The sequence below is a fragment of the Harpia harpyja genome, chromosome 5 (assembly GCF_026419915.1).
Source record: "Harpia harpyja isolate bHarHar1 chromosome 5, bHarHar1 primary haplotype, whole genome shotgun sequence".
NCBI classification, from domain to species: domain Eukaryota; kingdom Metazoa; phylum Chordata; class Aves; order Accipitriformes; family Accipitridae; genus Harpia; species Harpia harpyja.
This window is the reverse complement of record NC_068944.1, coordinates 9,313,289-9,336,248: the sequence shown is the minus strand read 5'-3', so window position 1 is coordinate 9,336,248 and position 22,960 is coordinate 9,313,289. Positions and strand designations below refer to the sequence as shown.

Sequence of the window (22,960 nt, the reverse complement as noted above, 5' to 3'; positions counted from 1 at the left end):
GCCGGGATTTTAACGCGTGGCTCCGCAGGAATGTGACACCCCTCCGGCCCCCCCAAAGCCGGGTGAGCTGTCCGGTAAGCGAGGGGATGCGGTCGGTCCGTCTTCTCCGGGCCCCGCAGCCGACGGCAGCCCCCGAGGCTGTTTTTTTGCCTGGGGCTGCGGTGGCTCCGAGAGGGATCGGCGGCTGTGACAGACACTTGTGCTGCCACCGGGGTCTTTAGGCAGGCTTTGGAGATTGGCGCATTTTGACTTTGTAAAATGACTTGCAGTGACTTTTCAGAAATCTCTGACTATAAAGCTGTAGGTTGCACAGAGGTCGTATCCACGAAAAAATAATCTTTCAGGTTGGAAACGTTTGACACTGTTATAAGGTTTTTGTTTGATAGTAATTCCAGGCTTTAAAGCTGCTCAGTGCAGACTTTTCAAAGGCACATATTCTTGCCTTTAGGCATTTACAGAAGCTCACTGACAAAGAGAAATGGGGCCGTGGATTAGCCTGTTGATGTGACATGCCTTTTGCTTTTTGGGGGGGAAAGTGCTGAGGTGAAAACGTTCCTTTTTAATAGTGATATAAACTGCTATCCTTTCAACAGGTTGCACTAAAACGTTTTCTTCTTAAGGTTGATTAAAAGAAATTATTTTCAGGGAACTTGGGAATTAAATTTTCATGTGAAGCTTTGAATTCTGTTTGGTTAGATTTCACTTGCTTTATTTTCCTATTCTCCAAAAAGACCAAACAAAAAAAGAAAATATTAAATTCCACTGTTGGATTTGAGAACCTTTTTGGAAAGATATCTTTATCACATTCATACAGTAGTTTAAATGTTCCTGTGACTTTTGTCTTTATGTTGTCTTAGAGAATACCTTTGCTCTTAAGCTGCCTTGCACAGTGCAACTCATATTAGCCATACTTTATTTTGATGGAAACTTTGCTTACAGTTGATATCTGATATTTTGTGAGTAGTAACCAATGTAACTGCTTATGTTGTTGACTGCTGTTACAAAGTAAGTGTTCACAAAACTTAACAAAACATATATTTCAGCTTCTGAAACAGAGTTAATTTCTGGTGGATCTGATAAACAACTCATTATTTGGGAATGGAATGGAACAGGAACGTGGGATAATCAGGTAAGCAGGAATAACCTCTTTTTAAAGCTCCCCCTGCCCTAGTTTCTCACGCGCTACAAATTATGTGTTTTGTCCGTATTAGTCCTACCTCTTTGTTTTACCTTAACTATTGAACCCCGTGTGCATCTCCTTCGAATTGTTGGTATTCTGTCATGCTGTGTTTTACTTTAAATGTTGTTTCTTCTTTTCTGCAGTTTATCTATTTCAAATCAGCCTTCATTAAGAAATTAGCTAACCAGTCATCAGGTGGATTTGTCTAGCATGTCTAAAAGATGCTGTTTGTCTGTTCTTGAGTCGCCAGCTTGCTGATCTCATGTAGCACTTTCCTTTAAACTGCCTTAAAATCTTCAAACTGTGAGGTTCATTTTTAGTTGATGTTTCCTGTACCCTTCTTCCTCATTTCTTTATATCCGTTTCTGGTGATTTCTGGGCAATCTGTGTAACAGTGTAGTGTTTGTAGGTGTATATATATAGGTAGTCTTACCAGGATGATATACAAGTTGGGGTAGGTGTTTAAAAAAAAAAAAAAAAAAAAATCTGTGCAACAATTGAGTTTTGTCAGAGAAATTGAGAAGAGACATGCTAATTTATTATTCATACTGTAAAATGTAAGGCAAAAGATGGAGTATGGTATAAAAGAGCCTTCAGAATGAACTGAAATTTAGATGAAAAAATACTTTAATTTATTACCTAACTTTTAAAATCTTACTTATCAGGCATTGATTTGTGAATGGCTGTGTAGGTAACCCATTTTATAGGCTATCTCAAACTAGATTAGACTTGGCATTTTAAAATGCACAAGAATGCATACTAGGGGGAAATGTACCTAGTTTGATGGGGGAATGTTCTCAGAAATAATTTTTGATCCTGACCCATTGTAACTGTTTACGTATTTATTTAAAATAACTTACAGATTTCTTTATTAACCATTTCCGCTGAGTGGTACACAGCCTTATGGCAGTCTTTGAAAAAGAATGTGGCTAAATGTGCACATTTTAACGGCAGTTCTAGACTAATGTAAATCCTTAAAAACAGGCAAAGTTCTATATTGGACCAATCAAAAGTTCTTACTGGTGCCTACCAGGCTATATTTTGGAAAGATATGTGAAGTGCGTTTATGACAAAATTTGGATAAATGCTGGATGACTTCTGGTCACAGAAATAAAAGCTTCTCGTTTTGCTCTTTGTGTTTAGGAGCAACAGATTACAAATTGAATTGCCTGTAGTCATTCTTTAAGAAAGTAGGTACTTAAGTCTAAATTTAGAGTTTTTGTTTTTCATGTTGGTATTTTGAAGGAGTAAAAAGCTGTTTTGATTTGTGAGAACACACTAAACGTTGCTGCTAGAGCTGCTGTAGCTGCTACTTATTCCAATGTTTTCTGCTCCATCTCCTTCACTAAGGCTCTCCAAACTTTTATGAGATGTTCCTTAGGGTGAGGGGCAAGAGAAGGAAAAAAAGGAAGGAAAACTGCTCTTCCTAATTTCTATACTATTTTCAGCTTTCCTCAAGGTATGGCGAGGTTTGTACAGTGTACACAGGAACATTTAATTCTGTTCAGCTTTGAACAAAATCTTACCAAGTTAATACTCATTAGTGCTGTATCCCTTCTCTGTGTTTTCCTGGAATATGCTATAGCTTAAGCATAGCTTAGCAAATGCTCTGCCATTGCAGGTATACAACTTGTTTTCAGTATTAAGTTATTTTATTTCTTAAAATGGCTTTAAAAATTCTCTCAGATAATTTACTGGAATTTAAAACTTTGTAAAACTTTCTGATGTGTTCAGCTTGTGAAAAGCATTCCTCTCAAAGGCCATGCTGAAGCTGTTTGTGCTGTGGATGCTGTCTACCAGTCAGATGAACCTGATTTAGGTCTCCTAATAGCTTCTGCAGCTTCTGACTCTACTGTGAGAATCTGGTCTCGGCATGGTTCAGAAGGTAACATTTTTTTAACATTAGGAACAACATACTGGTTTAATAAAAATGATGAATGCTTATCCATTGAAGTACTTGGCTAAATACTAACATCTTTTAATGCAACTACATTGATTTCTGTTCAAACTTTGGTACATCAAACCACTGCATTGCTCTTTGAAAGCTGAGGGTCATACTAGTTTAACAGCTTTGGGTCAGATTTGTTGTCCGGAATGATTTATCTTTGGTTTTCATCAGTGATGCGTTGGCTGAATTTACTTGTTTCTTTTTAATATGTATTCAGAATCTGATAATCCAAACCATCATTTTGCCCTGTAACGTGGGGGCGGACTACCTGTATGTGTATGTGAAGTAACGTGTATTAGTAAAACGATTAATGCTGGGGTTAGAAAGGTGAGGTTAAACTGGTCACTTGGCTGTTACTATTGACTTGAGTTCAGTGAAGTTTGGGGTAGTAGGTTCTTGCATGGGCACATGGGAGAACAGCTCTTTGAAATGCATAATAAATAAATAGGGTGGATAATCTAGATTTAAAGTGTTATTTGCTAACTGACTTGTACTGACTGCATCTCTCAAGCTACTTTCTTCCTTATCTGGTGTACTTGAGGATTTCGCATTGCCTTGCCTACATGAGAGAAATAGAGTTGCCAATCTTCAGTCCCGTGTTCTGGAAGGCATTTCTCATGCTCCCAAAGAACACCGTGAAGTCCTGTCCTTTCCTATTTGTCTTTCTGTTGTGGGTTCCAGTGATGGAAGGACCAATTCTGCTTCTGGAGAGAGGTTTTTCTGCTATCCTATTGGTTACTCTGATCTTGATGGCTTACCAGTTTAACCACTTCTAGGGTCTCAGGGGTATTTGCAGGTTTTTGCTCATCTCTCTACCTGCCCTTGTAGCAAATGGATTCAGTTTTAGCTTCCTGTGTAGTGAATACAGTTGCCACAGGATATAATTTGCAACATTTATCACTTTTGATGTGTTACCACAGTGAAGCTGTACAGCTTGAATACTCGGTGGAGAATAGTGACTTACGTTCTAACTCAGCTAACTTTGGATGAATTTCTGTGGCCCCGCAGAAGATAACATTATTTAGTCTTCTGAAAAAAGTAGGAGTTTTTTAGCTCCTTAAAATAAAATTGAATGGGAAATTTTAACTACATAATGTAGTAGGAAGTGACAGTGTAACTGTAATACTTATGATGAATGAGATCAACACTATCTGTTCTTGTTTTCCAGCTAAATGCATTGAAATTCTGCAGTTTGGAAATGGATTTGTTATGGATGTCTGCTTATCCTTCTTGCCTGGCAGCAATGGTAAGTACAGCTGCACATCTTAAATATCAATGCAGGAAACATAAAATCTAAGAAGTCCCCCAAGTAGATTTTCATTTGACCGACTCCAGGCCCTTGTGCCATATTTTTTGTTTTCTACGGAATTGGCCTAAGCCTCTGCTTGTATCTAAAGATTTTCACTGAACTCTTCTTAGCCATTAGAATACTGGCGGATTACAGTGTAAAAAGGGGGTAGCGGGGCTGTAAGTGAACGGCATAGGATGATGCTGTTAGTTCCACCCACTCCTTGTGGTGCTGCTGCATATATTTGTTCTTGTCACTTGCATTGAAGGGCAAGATCCAGAAAAAGAATCTTCAGGCCTACATCAAAAATTGCAGATTAATGAGCAGTGTTTATCACCTGTTCAGTCTTAAATGTGAAAAAATTGAGATGCTGAACAACTTTAACCTGACTGTTCGGTATGGTTTATATAGTTTTCCATTAACATAAATGTTCAGATTTTGTAGCCTGCCACAGATACGTTCTTCTGTTGCAAATCTGTAGAAGCTTTTTTTTTTTTTTTTAAACTAAATGTATCCTCAAGCCAGATACATATGTTGAATTGGGTTTGTGTTTAAGTATCATTGGAGCCTTTCACCTGGATTGGATGGAGGAGTTCCAGGCTCCTAAGACAAAAAGTACTAAAGTTTCTTACTGCATCTAGAGTTTTCAACTATTCGCTGCATGTGTTCCATGCTGATGTGTTGTTTGATTGTATGCCTCCAGAGCAGTTATACAGAAGCTTGTTTTATTCCTTGGCTTGTGATAATTCTGGGAGATATGAAAGCTCTGTCAAGATGCATTGTCTCATTTGGAAATGCTAATGTCCATTTCCAGAGTGTGTCTGATAGCAAAAGCAGCATCTGCACTGCTAAAGAACTTTAAACCTCTCTATTTCTCCTGTAAATATACTAACAGGTGCTTGTTGAGATGAACTTAAAAGGCTTGAGAGTAAATTAAAATCATTACCTCTGGTGTGAATTTTCATTAGAAGTGAAGTGTCTGTGGTGCCAGTTTAATGAATATAAAATTCATATTGCAAAGCAATAGATTATTTCTTCATTTATGATACTGTTCAGGTAAGAAACTCTCACTGTAACACTCTAGAGTAGTGCATCTTTTAACATTAAAATCATGTTGTATACAAGAGAAGTGACCATACATTTTGGAAAAACCTTAAATGAAGATTATCATGTTAATTCTTAAAAGTAAATGCTTCTGAAACCAAAATTGCATGGAGTGCTTGAAGCTTCTTTAAATGGTGGAATAGCAAGCATTTTATTTTGCTGTGAAAATCTCCCAGTCCTCAAAATCCAGTGTTGCTTAAAGTTGTGTTTAGAGCAACTTTATTATGGCTGTTCCCATCCCAATTCAAATTAGTTACGCAAAACAACACAGTACTCGTAACCTGAAAAAGAGTACTTTACTTTTCTGAAGAACTGAAATTATTTTCAAATGAGAAATTATTTGTGTAGGTTTTGTACAGAAATTTTTAAAAAATCCTATACACTTATGTTTGTAATGCCTCTTCCAATAAGAATGATCTGTGCTGCTAAAATTGTCAAGAAATAGTCTAGATTTTGAACCATAGATGTATGGTTAGAAATGTGTGCCCTAGAAATCCATAAAGGGACTTTTAATATAGCATAGCCATGTTCTGTGTTTTCTCCCTAGACCTGACATAGTAGTCCATACAGCTGAACTGTTTCTGTTCAGAGGAGTGTGTTAATTCTGAAATCTAAATAAAGTAGCTGAAAATATCTTATGAAATATCTCACTGCTGATCATTTTGTCAGAAACATTAATATGTAATGGGAATTTGGAATTTTAATGAGCTTCAGGGAAAAATGATCTATGATAACTTTAGGAGTTGCTCTGAAATCTTTATGAAGGCTATGTTGGCAGCTGTATTAAGATTTAAAGAAGCTTTTCTCTTGAGGACAATCTGCAGTTCTTAAGTCAGAAATTAAATACAGAATAACCTCTAATTTCACCAAGCAAAGAAATTTAAAGCTTGCATTGAAAATTGATTCATATGTAATGGATGCTTTAACTTTCAAAAGACATTGAAGTTCATGGTGTCTAGTATTTTAACTGATTGTCCTTGAAAATAAATGATTAAAAAAAAAAAAAAGTTAAGAACCATTTTTGTGAAGAAGTCAAATGGGGAAAGCCAATAGACTCCTCATAAAAACCTGAACAATCATTTGCAGCTAGAGTATACCTTAAGCATGTTACTGGCAGCCTCTTAGTTAAGGAGTTTCTTCACAGTTGTTTTCTGAGTCTTGAAGAAAAGCTTCATACTGTGTTGGTTGGTTGGTTGCTTTCTGCCTTGCAGTGCCTGCAGAAACTGCTTCTAAAATGCTGGGAATAGGATTTACTGTTTTACAGATCTTGATCAGCTCTTTTGTCATATACTGTGATTCTTGCTACTGCGTGGATAATTGTGGTGCCATAGCTTGGCCTCTGACAAATAAGAATTGTCTCCTCAGAACTGAATTGCAACAGATGAAGAAAAGAGCGAGTGAACTTGAAAAACTTTGCTGATCACACTGTCCCCATTGCAGTTGGGCCACAGTTTCCAACTAATTTTTTCTATTTCCTTTGCAGGACTTAATCAGATCCAAATTCTAATAGTCTAGAGCATTTATGTGAAAAACCGTATACTTGTCTGGTTTTGCCAGTTGTATACTTCTTGATAGAACTTTTTGAGTGAAAGCTTTTGCATTTGTCTGATACAGCAATTAGATCATAATACTCTTCTTGTTTTTATTAGTCAAACTTTTATTCCATTGAATAATGTCATTACTGTAATGACCCATAAAATGTACTTCTCAGGACAGGCTCCAAGAACATATATTGTATCGTATTTCATGGAAAAAACCCTCACTCTTGCCCAATTTCCATGGACCTGAAGACCAGGTCTTCTTTCAAAACAGCTCATTACCTCCAGTCCAAAGCAGTCTTTTTTTGGTCCCGTGTAAGGCAAGGAGGAGAGGGAGGTGAAATGTGACTTAGAGGTTGGAGAGAAGAAGCAAGTGATGGAGGTCTAAGAATGTGAAATGTTACTTAGAAGTGCGAGAGGAGCAGCAGATAGCTAGGTACAGATTTGGTACAGGCAGAAAGAGGAAATTAGCATAGAGCATAAACTTATTATGAATATTCAAGTTGATTTTTTTGGTCTCTCCATAATAAAGATAAAATTATCTCTTTAAAGGGATGACATTTAGTTTTTAAATTAAGTAGCTGATTTTAGTGAAACTTAGTATTTTGTTTTCTACCCAGACTTGAGAAATGTGAATGTCTAGCCCCGATAACTTATTTCTTCATACTTTTCTAATTAATTCCTTTTCTTTTGCTATTTCAGTCCCTAGCAGTACTACTTCATCCTTATGACCCAGAAAGAGTGGAGTAAGGGTTAACTGTGTTTCCGCATGATTTTCTGTGGGAGAGGTGAACTAATATACTGCCCAACTTCTCTTGTTTTCCCCTTAGACGTAACTTTGTCTGGTTTGATTGAATAGATGTTAATTTTTTGCACACTTTCTAGATAGCTCCTGGAAGTAAACTACTACTCAAGACTTGAGTAGGTGTATAATAATGTTAATTGCTTTCAAATCCTTGTGTACAGTGAGTGGTGGTCTGTCTTCCTTTTTTTGTCTGTCTTTTTATTTGCTGTGTAATAATTATGCTGCCTCCATCTATATACTTACTTCAGTTGACTTCGGAGTTGAACTGTATTATTCTGAGTCAATTTGTTTTGCTGCTTGCTCCTTTTGTATTTAGAGCAAATGCCTGTTGAAATCAATAAAATAAACATAATTAAAAATCCCTAATACTTGAAATTCCTACAGATATGTGAGCTTGAAGGAAACTACTCTTTAGCATCTTAAGTATTTGTAGATATTATTTACATGCCAAAATAACTTGAAAGTTTTGTGTTCTTGAAATACTAGTTTATTTCAAACAGTATTAGGTGTCTTATTTAGACAACATAAAAAAGTGGTATCATGCTTGCCTGTCTGTTTGTATTAATGTATTTGTTGATACTATATTGATTTTTATGTTATTTATATAATTTTTCATATCCTAGAATATTAGATTTTGTAACTTGATTAATGAAGAGGTTTGGTTTTTTTTTCTCCCCCCAGTACCAATACTGGCTTGTGGTGGTGATGACTGCAAAATACATTTGTTTATACAGCAGAATGGCCAGGTAATTACAGTTTTTGTCTCTTGCTCAGAACATTACTCAGTTCTTCTGCTTCTTTTCTTTCTGTATGTGCTGCTGATTTTTTTTGAGGTTCTTCAATAACTACTGTCTGTTTCTAGATAGCCATCACCTACAACTACCTCTGTTAAATAGTTCATCCATTTTTCTAGGTAATGATGAAGTGTATATACAGAATGTTGAAGTTTGATTCAGTGCATAAAAGTGTTAGTTTTTCTTATTTTCTCCCCTGTGTGAAGATAGCCTGTGTTTCTGTTCTCGCTGACATAAAATAGCTACAACTGTCCTTCTTTACTGAGTATCCGTGTATTGAATGGTTCATACGGAAATTATGTTACTTTCAGTCTATAAATTCTTATAATAAAACCGATATAGTTTCTATCTGTGGAATTGTATGTTTGTTGCCAAGTATGCTCTTTGTGCTGAATGCTTCTGAATGTGGAATGAAATATTTGAAGGAGTGTCTGATCTTCTAAAAGCATGCACATTTTTCATGTATTACTTGGAAGCTGTAGCTATCTTTAGTTTGTCATACAGTTAAACGTTCCTTTGGAGTGCCACAAAGAAGTTCTGTCCTCTCTTGCATCTGTTCAGAAGTTTTGTTAGACTCTAAAGTGTGTTGAATGACTGTCTTCCAAAACAGAAGTCAATGTCTCTTCTTTCTCTCTTATCACTCCCTTAAAAAAAACCCTCAAACCACAAATGCTGCCCCACAATGCACCAGTGAACCTACCATTCAGAAACCCCCACTCTAACTAACATATGTAGGAATGACTTTTCTGGATTTGTTCAGGCACAGTCCCCTTGGAGATTGAAGAACAGATACTCCTTTTTGCTTCTGGAGAGAGAGATAAAAGCTACTTTATAGATAATTTTGCTTGTTCATGCTGCAACATACAATAATAAGATTTGTTGTTGTTGTTGTCCATAAAATAAATACTTCATCCTTTATCTGCTATGTTCAGTGATTTCTTGACTGCTAAGCAGGAAAGAAGGGTCACTTTCTTAGGTTCGGGTTTTTTTTTCCTATGTAGCTCATGAGTTAAATGAGTTTAATGACATTCTTTGGGAATTAGCAATGGCAGAATGCCAATTGTGATTCTCAGTGTGCTAAAGAAAGACTTATGTCAGGGGTTGTGCAGTTGATTTTCCTCATTCAAAATCTGGAAATGGTTTTCTTGTATGGTTCAGATTAACAAATAATATGCAGTTTGACTGCCAGAAGTGTTCAGAGTTCCATAACTTCTTTTGCCAGTTGTTGACCAAACTTTTGAGTATAACAGCAGTCTTAGCCATTTGTAAATGCAGTCAGTCTGTGGGGGATAAAGGAAGGTAATTGGAAGAAACAAGCTCTATCTTCAGCTTCATAAGCATGTTTATGCTGCTGTCTTTTTTTGGAGGTAAGAAACTTTAATCATACAAAGGATGAGGAATTTTCTCTCATTTTACATGTGTTATTTTTCACACATTTTCCTTCAATTTTAGGAAGTATTTTCACCAGCTCTCCTGGCAGAGTTGGGGTTCAGAGTCTCTGTTTTTTAAATGAAGTGGGACTTCTGGTGGGTATCTATCTCACCTTCCCAGAACGTCTCTTTTAACTAAATAGACTGTACAGACCTCAGGGAAGAGCCCAAATTTGATTCCCTGTGGAGTAAAAGTTCCTGCGTAGTGCATTACAGCTATTAACAGAATGAAAATGTCCTTGTAAGCCTTCTGATGTAAATTCCTTCTTAGCTGCTAAAAGGAGGTTCTCCTCTTTAGTTGGGTTCTCTCAGATCTGCTGAAACCCTTTTATGACTTCCATAGTTCTACTTTTAGAGGTATTTGAAGGAAATGTTAGTGTCATCCTGTCATTTTTCACAAGAACTTAGTGTGGAAGAGTGATTAGAATCTGAACTTCTGCATCCTTTTCTAACTGGTAAGGGCCTGTAGCTCTGTCCTGTTAATTGTTACTCTTGGAAACCTCTTCCTTTAGTTAACATCCTAAAAAAGATTGTATGAACCCCAAGGTAGAATGTAAGTTCATAACGGGACATTCTAATGAAACTTGGAGGAAACTTATACTCTGAGGGAGGATGAGGCATATTCAGTTAGCTGATAAAGGCTGCCTTTTGGTAAACTCATGAATTTTACAGTTGAAATATATTTATTTATAAAAACTGCTTGGTTTTTGAAATTGAGGGGGCAGGCATCAAATCCTTTAAGACTCTCTACCTGGAGATCCCTTACTGCCTTAAGCAGTAGAGAGAAAATGATATCTTTGCTTTTCTGAGTTCTTGAAAGAGGGTATTGATTTATAAAAATACCCAGGGAAAAATCTTTCAGAAACCATTATATGTCTTCCTGCTTGAGATATTACAGGCCTATGGAGGGGAAGTAAGTAAACCAGAAGATCAAAATAGAGCTTTAAAACAAAACATCTCTATGTTGAGCTTGGTTTCTGTGAGAAGATTTTGCTGTGCATGTTGGGAGTATGTTTCCCCCAAATAATTTGGCCTAATTGAAAGGTGGAATAAGAGACTCAAAGGTAGTTCAGGCTCTTTCTAATTCTACAAGACTAACAGCTGGTTAAGAGGAGGGATATCACATCTAGTGTCTGGTGGAGAAAAACTGAGAAGATTTGGACCTCTGTTACCTTATGTAGCGGTTGCCAAATTTGCCAAATGATGCTACCAGCCTGGTCCTGAAGGGCATGTACCCAAAGTGTGGGCAGAGTTAGTTGTGCAGAGTCTGCTGGGCATGTCCACAGACAAGCAGGCTTCATTAGTTCTGCTGCCTACAGAACAGCTTTATTCTTTGCCTAAAAGAAAACAGACCAGACTGCTATGTAAAAATGTTCAGCGATTAGTTAAGAGGCATGGGAAAGCCTGTGAAGTAGGTGACTCAGACTGTAAGTTTTTTTAGATTCAGCTGTTGTTACTGTAACTTCCAATAATCTTATGTATCCAGTAAGGACCAAGGGGAAAACTGAGACTACAGAAACAAAATCTGTAAAAATGAGAAGAATGACAGCTCAGAATACTTGCAAATATAACCTAGGCAATAATAAAAACTTTGTCTGAATCATTTAAAAATAATGACCAAGTGCATCTGCAAGAAGCTTTAAACTGACGCAGTTTTAGAACAGAATACATCTGAAGAAACTGAATGTGTGATACCGAGAGACACAGACTTCAAGGAAAACAGCAAAAGCAGTTAAAAAAAACCCAAGCAGAGGTCATAACAGTAACACTATTCCTTGCTCAGTTTTGAGTGGACAATTTTTATTTTTATGGGAAACAATATCTTAAAAATTTTGAGTGAGTGCTTTTTCTATAGCACAAAAGAACCGCATGGACTTAAGGCTACGTAGTGCATAGAAGCCTATTTGGGAAGTGAATTAGAAACCTGGGGTGGTATTAATAACCTCAAAGTAATTAGTTTTACTGTCTTTAAAGAGAAAACAAATGTCTACTTTTCTTAATGGTTCTCTTTGATGTGGGAAGATAAGGGTAATTTAAAAAGAAGCCACCCATCACCTTGAAACTAAAAATTATTGGATGTTTGTTTAGATTAATAGTAAAGTCAAGTTTCGGGAGATACGCACACTGTTCAACATAAAAGGAACCATAAAATACAAGAATGTTAGCAACAGTTCAGCCTGAACTAATCTTTCAGTTGGGAATAATTTTACCGACTAACCTTGGAAAGTGTAAAATACGGAGCATTATGTCAAAGATCATATAAATGAATGAATAAATAGGGGTTTTTATCTATTCTCTGAAATGTGAATTGCTAAAAAGATTTTTTTTGATGTATTGTCAGAGGTCATTGTTTGATCTCGCTTCCTGGGCTGTTCCTGCCTTTATTTACACATAATCAGTTGGGTCTTTGACATAGACATCTATCTGGAATGCCACATCCGGAAGTGCCAGTGAGTGCAGAAGTGACAAGCCAAATGAGACTTAGGTGGCTGTGAGAACACATTCTTAATCAAGAACAAAACTTTGTGATTTGGGAGTTTCTGTTAAGCTGTTCTGGTCACGTATCTCATATACAGATTGTTCTGTAACATTAAGAATGCAAATGTAGAATGAGGAGAAGCTGAGTAATGTTTTTTGATGGGAAAGTGATTTTGGGGAACACCCAGGAAAGTATGGACCAAAGAGAAGAGGCAGTGATTTCTGAGTATGTTGGATGAATTACCATTGCTGACTATCTTCTCTGAAGGTGAAGACAGAGATTTTGAGAGCGCCTTTCTTATTGTGTTGCTCTTTTTAAATTTTTTTAAAAATTATTTTCTTTTTTATTACAGTTAGGGAAAGAGAACTTGCTTGCAGTCTTGTGCTGAGGGCAAAGACTGTAATTTAATCTTGACTCTTAGTAGGCCTAGGTAGGGGATTTAGCAGAATAGAATGCAAGAAATAATGTGATAGTTAGTCATTTGTACTAAACTAACATTTTAACTGTAATGGTTATTTCACATACTTTAAGTCAACTTGGGATCAATTTGTCATGAAAGTAGAGCCTTTTCTGGGCAAAATAAAATAGAAATGGTTTAAATGCTAATTAAGCAATAAACACTTCTACCTTACTTGAATCAAAACAAAATGGTAATATATATGTTATGAATAAAAATATACTACTAATGAAAGTTCTTACTAGGAAATCTGTGTTTGCGTTCCTCTGTTCTTGAGCCTGTGTTTATGCAGAGATTTCCATCAGCAGATACGGTTCTTGATGTATGCCTTCATTAGAAACTTAGTCAATAAACTTAAACATAGGGAATATTTCTGGCCCCATAAGTAATTCTTAGTAATCATATTATGTTACAAATTAATTATTGAAATAATTTCAAAACATTACCCTTCTATTTACACTTGATTTTTACCTGTATTCATTTTCCACATCATCTGCAGTTGCATCTACTTCACACATGTAATACAAATTATTTACCATGTCATACCTGCATTATGTTATTCTTTGTGTACCAGTATAAGCCTGATAAAAACTTTTCATATATATCATAGAGAGACTGTAGCCTCTTGAAGGTGAGCACCTTAAATTCTTACTCATTCCTGCTCATATATAGAATCATAGAATCGGTTACGTTGGAAAACACCTTTAAGATCATTGAGTCCAACCGGTAACCTAACGCTGCCAAGTCCACCACTAAACCATGTCCCTAAGCTCCATATCTGCATGTCTTTAAAATACCTCTAGGAATGGTGACTCAACCACTTCCCGGGGCAGCCTGTTTCAATGCTTGACAACCCTTTTGGTGAAGAAATAATTCCTAATATCCACTCTAAACCTCCCCTGGCGCAACTGGAGGCCATTTCCTCTTGTCCTGTCACTTGTTACTTGGGAGAAGAGACCGACCCCCACCTCACTACAACCTCCTTTCAGGCAGTTGTAGAGAGCGATAAGGTCTCCCCTCAGCCTCCTTTTCTCCAGACTAAACAGCCCCAGATCCCTCAGCCGCTCCTCATAAGACTTGTGCTCCAGGCCCCTCACCAACTTGGTTGCCCTTCTCTGGACACGCTCCAGCACCTCCATGTCTTTCCTGTAGTGAGGAGCCCAAAACTGAACACAGGACTCGAGGTGCGGCCTCACTAGGGCTGAGTACAGGGGAACAACCACCACCCTGTTCCTGCTGGCCACAATATTTCTTTTACAAGCCAGGATGCCGTTGGCCTTCTTGGCCACCTGGGCACACTGCCAGCTCATATTCATCCGGCTGTTGACCAGCACCCCCAGGTCCTTTTCTGCCGGGCAGCTTTCCAGCCACTCTTCCCCAAGCCTGTAGCGCTGCATGGGGTTGTTGTGACCCAAGTGACCCAAGGACCTGACACTTGGCCTTGTTGAACCTCATACGATTGGCCTTGGCCCATCGACCCAGCCTGTCCAGATCCCTCTGTAGAACCTTCCTACCCTCAAGCAGATCAACCCTCCCTCCCAACTTGGTGTCATCCGCAAACTTACTGAGGGTGCACTCAATCCCCTTGTCCAGATCATTGATAAAGATATTAAACAGAACTGGCCATGGAAAATGCCATGATGTGACACATGTTTACCCAATGGTGGCAAAACCAAAAAGGCCTATTTAGAATCTATCAGTAAATTACAATCCTTAGTAGCAGCTTATTTTTCCAATTTCAAATAATAGAAGCTGTAAACGTAAAAGACTTGAAAATCCAAAGCTAATTGCTCATATGTGCATGGTAATTAAGTGCATTTCTATGATATAACAGGAATTTCTATTCAGTTTCAGAAAACATTAATACTCCCTGGCCATGAAGATTGGATAAGAGGCATTGAATGGGCAGTCTGTGGTCAGTACGAAAGATGAATAAAGTGGAATACTGGTTTAACAACAGTACTACTGTTTTACCCCTCCAACAGATGGTTCTGATGCACTGGAGCGCCTAAACTCTTATGGTTGTGAATTTTTTTCTGAGGTGGTGGTACAAATATTAAAAATCAAGATAGAACTTTGTGTCCTGTTAAAACGTAAGAATTGTTGAACCTATACTACAGTTATATTTTAGTTATCAAAATTATGGCTACAGTAGAATTGATACAGAACACTTATATCTTGTGTTTGCATCCCTCATTTTGTCTTGCTTGCTTCAAGTATGTTCACCTGACTGGTAGCTAAATGCAAACAAATAGGAGTTTTAGCAACTTGTCCTTTTCAATATGCAAATATTTGTGTCTGAGTGAGGAAGAGTTGGCTGCTTTTTCAAAGGGGGGAAGGTAGGGGGAAATAGTACTTCTGCTCCCTCTTTCTTTTTTTTTTTTAAGAATAGGAGATTAAGAGGAGAATCTATTCAGATGTTAACTAATCAAATAGTTCTTGCAATGGCAAGAATAAAATAGAAGGAATTAGAGGACACTACAATCCTGAAAAAAGGAGTTATTGAAGAGTATTGAGGCTGTCAGAATTTCGAGAGTGAAGGCCATAGATAATAAGGAAGTATATGTACAATATGTACAGTATTTACTATGTCTTCTAAGTAGAAAAATGTCTATAGTCATTGTGTTCTAAACTAGTGGAAAGTTTGAAATGGGAGAATAAGTTGATGTTGAAATAAAACAACAGTTTATGATACTGTGTACAATAAGAAAAATTAGGATAAAGCTGTAGTACATGTTTGGAAAGATGGTAGATTAGTTATGGCAGCGGTTGCAATGAAAACATGGCTCTAATTACCTTTTTTGTTTTTGAAACCAAATAGGTGAAGACCTTTTCTTAGCAAGCTGTGCCCAGGATTGTTTGATAAGAATTTGGAAAGTGTGTACAAAATCAAAGCAACTTCCAGAAACTGAAGATGATTCCATAAGACTGAAAGAGAATGTTTTTACTGTCAAAGGTAGGTAACAGCTGTAAAATTCTCTTGCACAACTTGTCATTTATGTATCTGTTTGTGGTTTCAGGGTGGCTAACAAGGTGGTTACCATCTAATTTGTTTTGTTTCTTGTATTAAAAGAATCTGAAACCATTTTGACTGCATTATTTTTATTCAGCTGTTAGAAAAAGTGGTGTTATTGTTTTAAAGCCATGACTATGTAAAGTTAATGATGTGTTACAAACAAACAATGGTAAAGCAGTGAGAGAGCTTAATATCAACATGCATTGTTACACATACTCCAAATGCAGTACGTAGTCAGGAGATGTATTTGTCTGTGGGAGGTAAGCTGTTGCACAGTTCTGCTCCAGTTTAATAACATACCTTTAATTTTCTTTCTAATTCAATGCATTAAGAGGTGCTACTATTACTTAAACCTTAGAAAAAATACTGGAGATAAGTATGTGTGGGCTTACTTTTTGGTTATTTAACATACTGTTTGAGCGCTGTAACATCAGAGGCTCGCAATGCTGACGTGGGGTAAATTATTAGGCAACTTAGGTAATATAATGAAGTTTGTATGATGTTTTGTGTAAAAATGCTCATGTTACTTGGTGCAAATCCTGATTCATTGTTTGAAGTGTCTTAATGCTTGTATTTACAGTCATTTGGAGATGTAAATATGCTTAAGTTAAGAGTATGGGTAGAGCCAATGTCAGAGAGTTTATTTCAAAAATGCTTGAGAGTTCTCCAGGGATTCTGTGATACCACTCTGAGGCAACAGGCTGACCTCTTAGTGTCAGTCTGGTACTCAGAGCTTGCAGCAAAGTATGTTTTCAAGCAGCTGTTCAATGTCAATAGGCTATTGAGATATTGGTAGGTGATGAAAGCAGTTGATTTTTTTTCACTGAAGATATCAGAAATGACCTGGTCTTTCTTGGCTTTTAGAAAGAAATATGCTTTTCTCTGATTTGTGGTAGATACTGATACAACATATGCAATTACTTTGGAGTCTGTATTGGCTGGTCATGAAAACTGGGTGTATGCAGTTCACTGGCAACCTTCATTTTCCAAAGGTAAAAATATACCAAACACTTAGCAGTTATGTTAAATGTTGTATACACAGAGTACAGTCACATGTCTTTGTATTGTGTTTGCATGTTCACTTGTCACTGTGGACTATGAAAATGTTTAAATTCTGCAAATGATGTTTTATAAGTAAATGGATGTTTTGGCTGAATTTTCCACAACAGCACATCTTACGGCACAGGCTCTGTTTGTCGTTGAGTATTGCATGATGGTCTCTCTCACTCATGTTTTCTTTAATGAATGAAATAAAATAACTGAGCTGTACTGGCTTTATTGTAATTGATTTGCTGCTTGTGGCATAAAAATAAGTTTCATTAATCAGTATGAATTAATAGCTCTAATATTTTATCTTGATATGTGTATTTGAAATGTCTGTTCTTTGGAAGGTCAGCATTAACTCAAGAGCACTCCTTTCTTTTTCTTGGACTAGAAGGGAACAAATAGCAACATTCAGAAGATTAATCTTCAGTCATCTGTGTGTTAATATAACATGCCAGGGATTCCTTGAGTATCAGTTTTCTCTAGCATGTAGCTTTAAGGCATTAATGCAGACTCTCATTGAAAAATGTGTTACTTACAGTTTAATTTTGCATCTTGCCCTAGTCTTTATGTTTCTTTTTAAATCCATAAATTCTGACAGCCTTGTTTGTGGCACTTGCTGGTGCATGTCTGCCTGGCGTGTAAGGGAAGGAGATTCTTGATTTTGCATGCTTGCACCGTCAGAATGCCCTTACATATTTGTATTGGCAAAGGTGCCTTTTTTTCTGAGATATTTTAGAGTACTGATGGCAGGTGACTTCACCGGTACAAAGCACAGCTTTTTTCCAGTGTATATACAACACTTGAACACTAGAGTGCAAATAGAATGTCCAAATGCCTGTAGTGAAAGACACAGGACTTACTTTAGAAATACTGGCTTAGTTATCTGTTCTTTCACTTTTTTTTTTAAACACCAATAAAAGATTTTGCCTGTTAAAGCAAGGTTTAGGCAAAATACAGTCATGTAAGTCTTGCAGTGCAATCTGAAAAACTGTTCTGTTAGACCATGAAGTTTTCCAGGTGTCTTACATCATGCTTCTGCGTACGTGCAGCTGCTTGCATTCTGTGGCCTGCCTAATCCTGGGTTCCCCAAAACAGATTTTCTTCTTCAGTAGAGGCAGACTGATCTGAGAGAGACATTCTCAATGCAGAAGGTAGAAGGTTTGGTGTGACATAAGATACTGCCTCAAGAGATGCCTACCCATGTCTCTATTCTCACGAAACATTCCCCAGCAGTTCTAGGGATTTCCCAACTGGGTGATGAACCAGTTCCCTCTTCCCCATTCTGGCTGTGTTGGGCAGTTGGCTGGAGTGTTTCACTGCATTTTGTGGAGCAGTCCTTACTGCTGTATGTTTTACAAGATGCTAGAGTCTACTGAAGTCTGTAGTGAATCCAACACTTAATTTGGAAAAAATAAAGTGAATACTGGCATAGAGATTATTTTGTTTTAAACTGGAAATCCCTCTGTAAAAACTAATTTGAGGAATAGAACTGAGAACTGCTATGCAGTCTCTCTGTGAAGCTCTATCTCTTCCTCCAAATTACATTTGTTTCAATGTCAGTTTGGAGTGAATAAACAGTAGAATATTGTTGTTCTCATTTATGTGTTTTACATTTCTTTTAAGAGATTATGGATGAAAAATACAATACCTCCTAATGAATGCCTAGTAAGAACACAGAGCCTGTTAAGTCTGGCATTTAAGTACTGCATTGCACATCTCTGATGCTGAACAATTTTCTTAGCGTGTTTGGATTTCAGTATTACCAAATTCTTTTAGAAAGTAGTCTTGTAGATTGTAGGGTAATCGTTTTTCTTGTACTGTAGATGGCAGCATGCAACAACCAATGAGGATACTGTCTGCATCAATGGACAAAACTGTGATCATCTGGGAACCTGATAAGGAATCTGGAGTCTGGCTAGAACAGGCAAGTGTCAGTCTTTCTCACAATACGTACTGTATTCAAGTTGCGTTTCCAGCATCATGTGTGTACTGGAGGGAACAAAAACTATATAAAATGCTGGGAGAGAAAGGCAAAAGTATTTTCTTGCAATAATACTCATTCTGATGCTGTGTTGCAAGTAAAACTATATTTTTCAAAAATGATGTGATGCAGTATGATTTTTATTGCTTGTTTGCTTTCTTTCTTTTTACTATATTGTGGAGTTTCTAAGTTTGTGCTCACCTGGCATTCATAGTATAGCAAGCCAGGTGCTGCATAGTAACACACACTGTACTCCTGGTACGAAGAGGAAGAAACCATCCTGAATTATTTGTAGTCAGTCCTTGTGGGAATGCGCACCCAAGTAGTTACTACAGAGCCGCTGACATGCGATTCACAAGCCTGGTTTTACTCACAGTAACTTTTTGATGGGCTGTGCCATTAGGTTTTTCTTCCATTTGAGCTGGATACTCATGTTTCACTATAGTATTTTGAACGCTGTTCTAATGGGGATCATCCTAAATAAACAAGTAGTACAACCAGATTTATCTAGTGCTTTGGTAGATGTCTTTGTTTTCAGTTGACCTGCTTTTCCAAATTGCAGTAGTTCAGCTGAAATTGTTTGGTTATGTGTTGGGTTATGCCAACCATTGTTTGTGGTCTTTCCTGTCACAGAGAAAGTTCTAGTCTTCTCTTGGGAGAAAAAAGAGAATTACAGTAGGTAGATTTAATTTTTCCCCTGTTCCATTGAAAAGTTCTTGTGCCTTTCTGCTTGAAGTAGAAATTAGTTCATAATAGGGTGATCACATAGAGATGCCATTTGTTGTCCCTAGTTGTAACGCTTAGTTTGGCTAAACTTACAAGCTTCTAAAAATGGGTTGTGCAGTAAAGCTTGTCGCAAGTTGTTACTCTTTCTTTGTACATTCCATTTGCACTGGTTAGACCTCAGATGTGAAACTTTGGATCAGACATTTTAACTGCAGCAGTCCTTTTTGCATTGAGGGAGGGAAACCTGAGCTGGAAGCCTGCAAGGAGGAAGGGTGCAAGGGGAACATCCTATTTTCTCTCTCTTCCATTTTGGTACAATGAACAAGAAGTCTTCACAAAATCATTCCTCTGCTCAGAGGTGAGACTAGAATTCTGCCTCTAGTATGGCACATCAAAGTCACTTCCATATGAATGGTATTTTTTGGAATAAGTGCTAATAAAATGGACATACTAGTCCACACTGCCATTTAGAATGAGGTATAGATTCATTTCATTGTGATCTTAAAAGCAGCTGTATAATAATGGGGGACTTGTTAAGAGTTCAGCTTGAAAGGAATTGTGTTCTTAACTTTTGAATAACACTTGAAAATGTAACTTTAATAATCTTTTAATGTAATTAAAAACTTGGAAGAGCACTAGAGCAACTGTAGTGTGTGGCATGCATACATACATGCACAGTCACAAGGGAGGCACAAAACAGAGGCCAAAAGATACCACAGAGGAATGTGGAGCAAGTTGCAGGGATTCATGGAGAAACAGGGTAGTGTAAATATGGTAGTGAATCTTGGAAATTAAGGGGCGGGGAAGGTAATTGGGAGCCACTGTTCCTCTGGACCTTTTTTCCATTTTGTGCAACAGATCAATAAGAAAGCAACAGATGACAAGAAACCATTGCAGCCAACAGACTGGACTGAAACATAGGAAGATTAGGTTCTCATCTCATCTAGTGTAGTGTTTTCTTTCCTCTGGGTGATTGAGCAAGATCCTATCCCAAGATGTTTATGAAGGGAGGCTCCATTAAAGTGGCATGCTGCTTTAATTCCCATGATATTTTACTGCTTAACTTTGCAATTAAAATATTATTTAAATATATTTTTGTGTGTAATGTGAACTGTTGCCTATAGCTAAATTTTCATCTTATGAGATTAGGATGAGTTTATATGAATAGAAGGCCATTTTCATGGGTATTTCACTTCTGATCATTAATTCAGGTGCGGGTAGGTGAAGTGGGTGGCAATACCCTTGGATTTTTTGACTGTCACTTTAGTCCAGATGGTTCAATGATAGTCGCTCATGCTTTTCATGGAGCACTACACCTTTGGAAACAGGCTACAGTTAATAAGGTATGTTTTATTATTATTACTATTACTATTACTATTATAACTTAAAAGAATTACATGTCACTTGAGGTAGTTTCTATTGTTAATAGACAAGTGTAACAGTACAATGTAAAATTAATGATTGAAATATTCCTTCTCTGAATATAATATTCTGTAGGAGTCTCACTCCTGCACAGAAGGGAGGTTGCAATCTCCCAGGCTCTAAAACCTGTTGCTTCCCTGTGGGAACCATAAAGTCAGTGGAAGAGACTGAACTCCTTTGTGGCTGTGCTTTGTTCAGAAGTGGCAGCTGAACCAATAACAGAAATTTCTTTTAGATTGGAGCAGTAAATCAGTATTTGTGTCTCTTTGGCCACTCTGAGTTCTAATACTTTGCTCTTTTCAAATGGCAAATTTTTTCTTTCTTAATAAGGACTTTGATACTTTTATTTTTGTTAGAATATGCCAATCAGTCAATTGAAAACTTCTTGCTTCTTTGGTGACTTTTTTGACAGAAAGAATGGACTCCAGAAGTTGTGATTTCAGGACATTTTAACAGTGTAGAAGATGTAAAGTGGGACCCAGAAGGAGAGTTTATCATCAGTGTTGGTTCGGATCAAACTACTAGACTCTTCGCTCCATGGAAAAGAAAACAAGAGACAGAGGTACGATCTCAAAAGATTTTGTGAGCTTGGTAAAGAGGGCTTGTGTGTCCTGAGTTTGGAACAAGTCACCTGAATATGACTCATACCTTACATTTCCCCAAGCCATGATCTGTTCAAAACTGCTTGTGTAAATGCTTGGTTTTGTCATTCAGTATGTGCACCTTTCACTTTAAAAACGCTAGTGGCACAGTTTTAGCAATCACATAGCTGTTTAATCCTAAGTTCACCTCTGGGTTACCTTCAGTAAGTGTTCTCCCAGGGTTTTAAAAACCAGGCCGTGCACTAATTCTGAAGAAGGAATACATGACTGATTCTAATAACCATCTATTGTCCTTGTTTAACACTTGGCTAAGCACTGCTGCAGGTAATCATAAAGAAACTCAACTTTGGTTGTGGTTTTTTACACAAGCTTAATCTAAACAAAGTTCTCACGGTATTTTTTACACTACTTTGTTTATGACTGTGACTGTTTTACTGGAATGATATCTGAACTGCATGAGTGCAGTTGGTACCTGTGCAAGCAACTTTTCAGGAAGAATTATTCCTGAATAACTTTGTGTGTTCCAAAATAAGTCTAAATTTTGGTATGGGAAACCCTGTCTAGGAATGCAGAAGTTCCTGTTTCTAGTTGCTCGTGCATTTTCCTCATCTACAAATACAGCTTTTTGTGGCAGAACAGTACTAATGTTCCATTCAGGAAACTGGCACAAACTATACTGATTGAAGTCACGTAAGTACCTGTGCAAGCTGTAATATTAGTTGTGGGAGACAAAGGGCAGCTATTACAACTGTCTCATCAAAGCTTCTGTAGTGCAGACCAGCACAGGATGTCTGATGTTTTTGGGAGAGTGAATTTGGCATGGGTTCCTTGATTTCCTTCTTCCAGGCCACGCAGAAGTGGTGGCAATCCCAGCTCAAGTGCTAAGCTTTGCCTTGTGTTGTAGGAAGGGCATCTCCAGTTTCCTTCCCTGCCTCTTCCCCTAATCTCCAGTTTGGGGGGTACAACACCTCTGTGGAAAAGATAGCATGTTGGATTTGACATATGGAAACAAAGTCCAGGATTAGCACATGATGTAAGTTGGCAGCATTCAAAAGAATTGTCAATATCATGTTCTCTGTGACCTCCTGAAATACCACTCTTCATTACGTGTGCTGCTTGCTAAATTTTTATCCTATTTTCTTA

The 22,960-nt window shown here is 37.4% G+C and overlaps 1 protein-coding gene across 5 annotated transcripts in view; it reads left to right on the top strand.

Annotated features, from left to right (window-relative positions):
• ELP2 (elongator acetyltransferase complex subunit 2) overlaps positions 1 to 22,960 on the top strand; it is a 39,260-nt gene that overhangs the window by 550 nt on the left and 15,750 nt on the right. For 2 of the 5 annotated variants that reach the window (XM_052787170.1, XM_052787169.1), the window contains exons 3-12: positions 1,044 to 1,129; positions 2,915 to 3,065; positions 4,297 to 4,374; positions 8,545 to 8,609; positions 14,872 to 14,938; positions 15,845 to 15,979; positions 16,936 to 17,031; positions 18,910 to 19,010; positions 21,005 to 21,136; positions 21,628 to 21,777. In XM_052787170.1, coding sequence (XP_052643130.1) covers positions 1,044 to 1,129; positions 2,915 to 3,065; positions 4,297 to 4,374; positions 8,545 to 8,609; positions 14,872 to 14,938; positions 15,845 to 15,979; positions 16,936 to 17,031; positions 18,910 to 19,010; positions 21,005 to 21,136; positions 21,628 to 21,777 — 1,061 coding nt within the window. The other 3 variants (XM_052787173.1, XM_052787172.1, XM_052787171.1) reach the window with 3 other exon arrangements.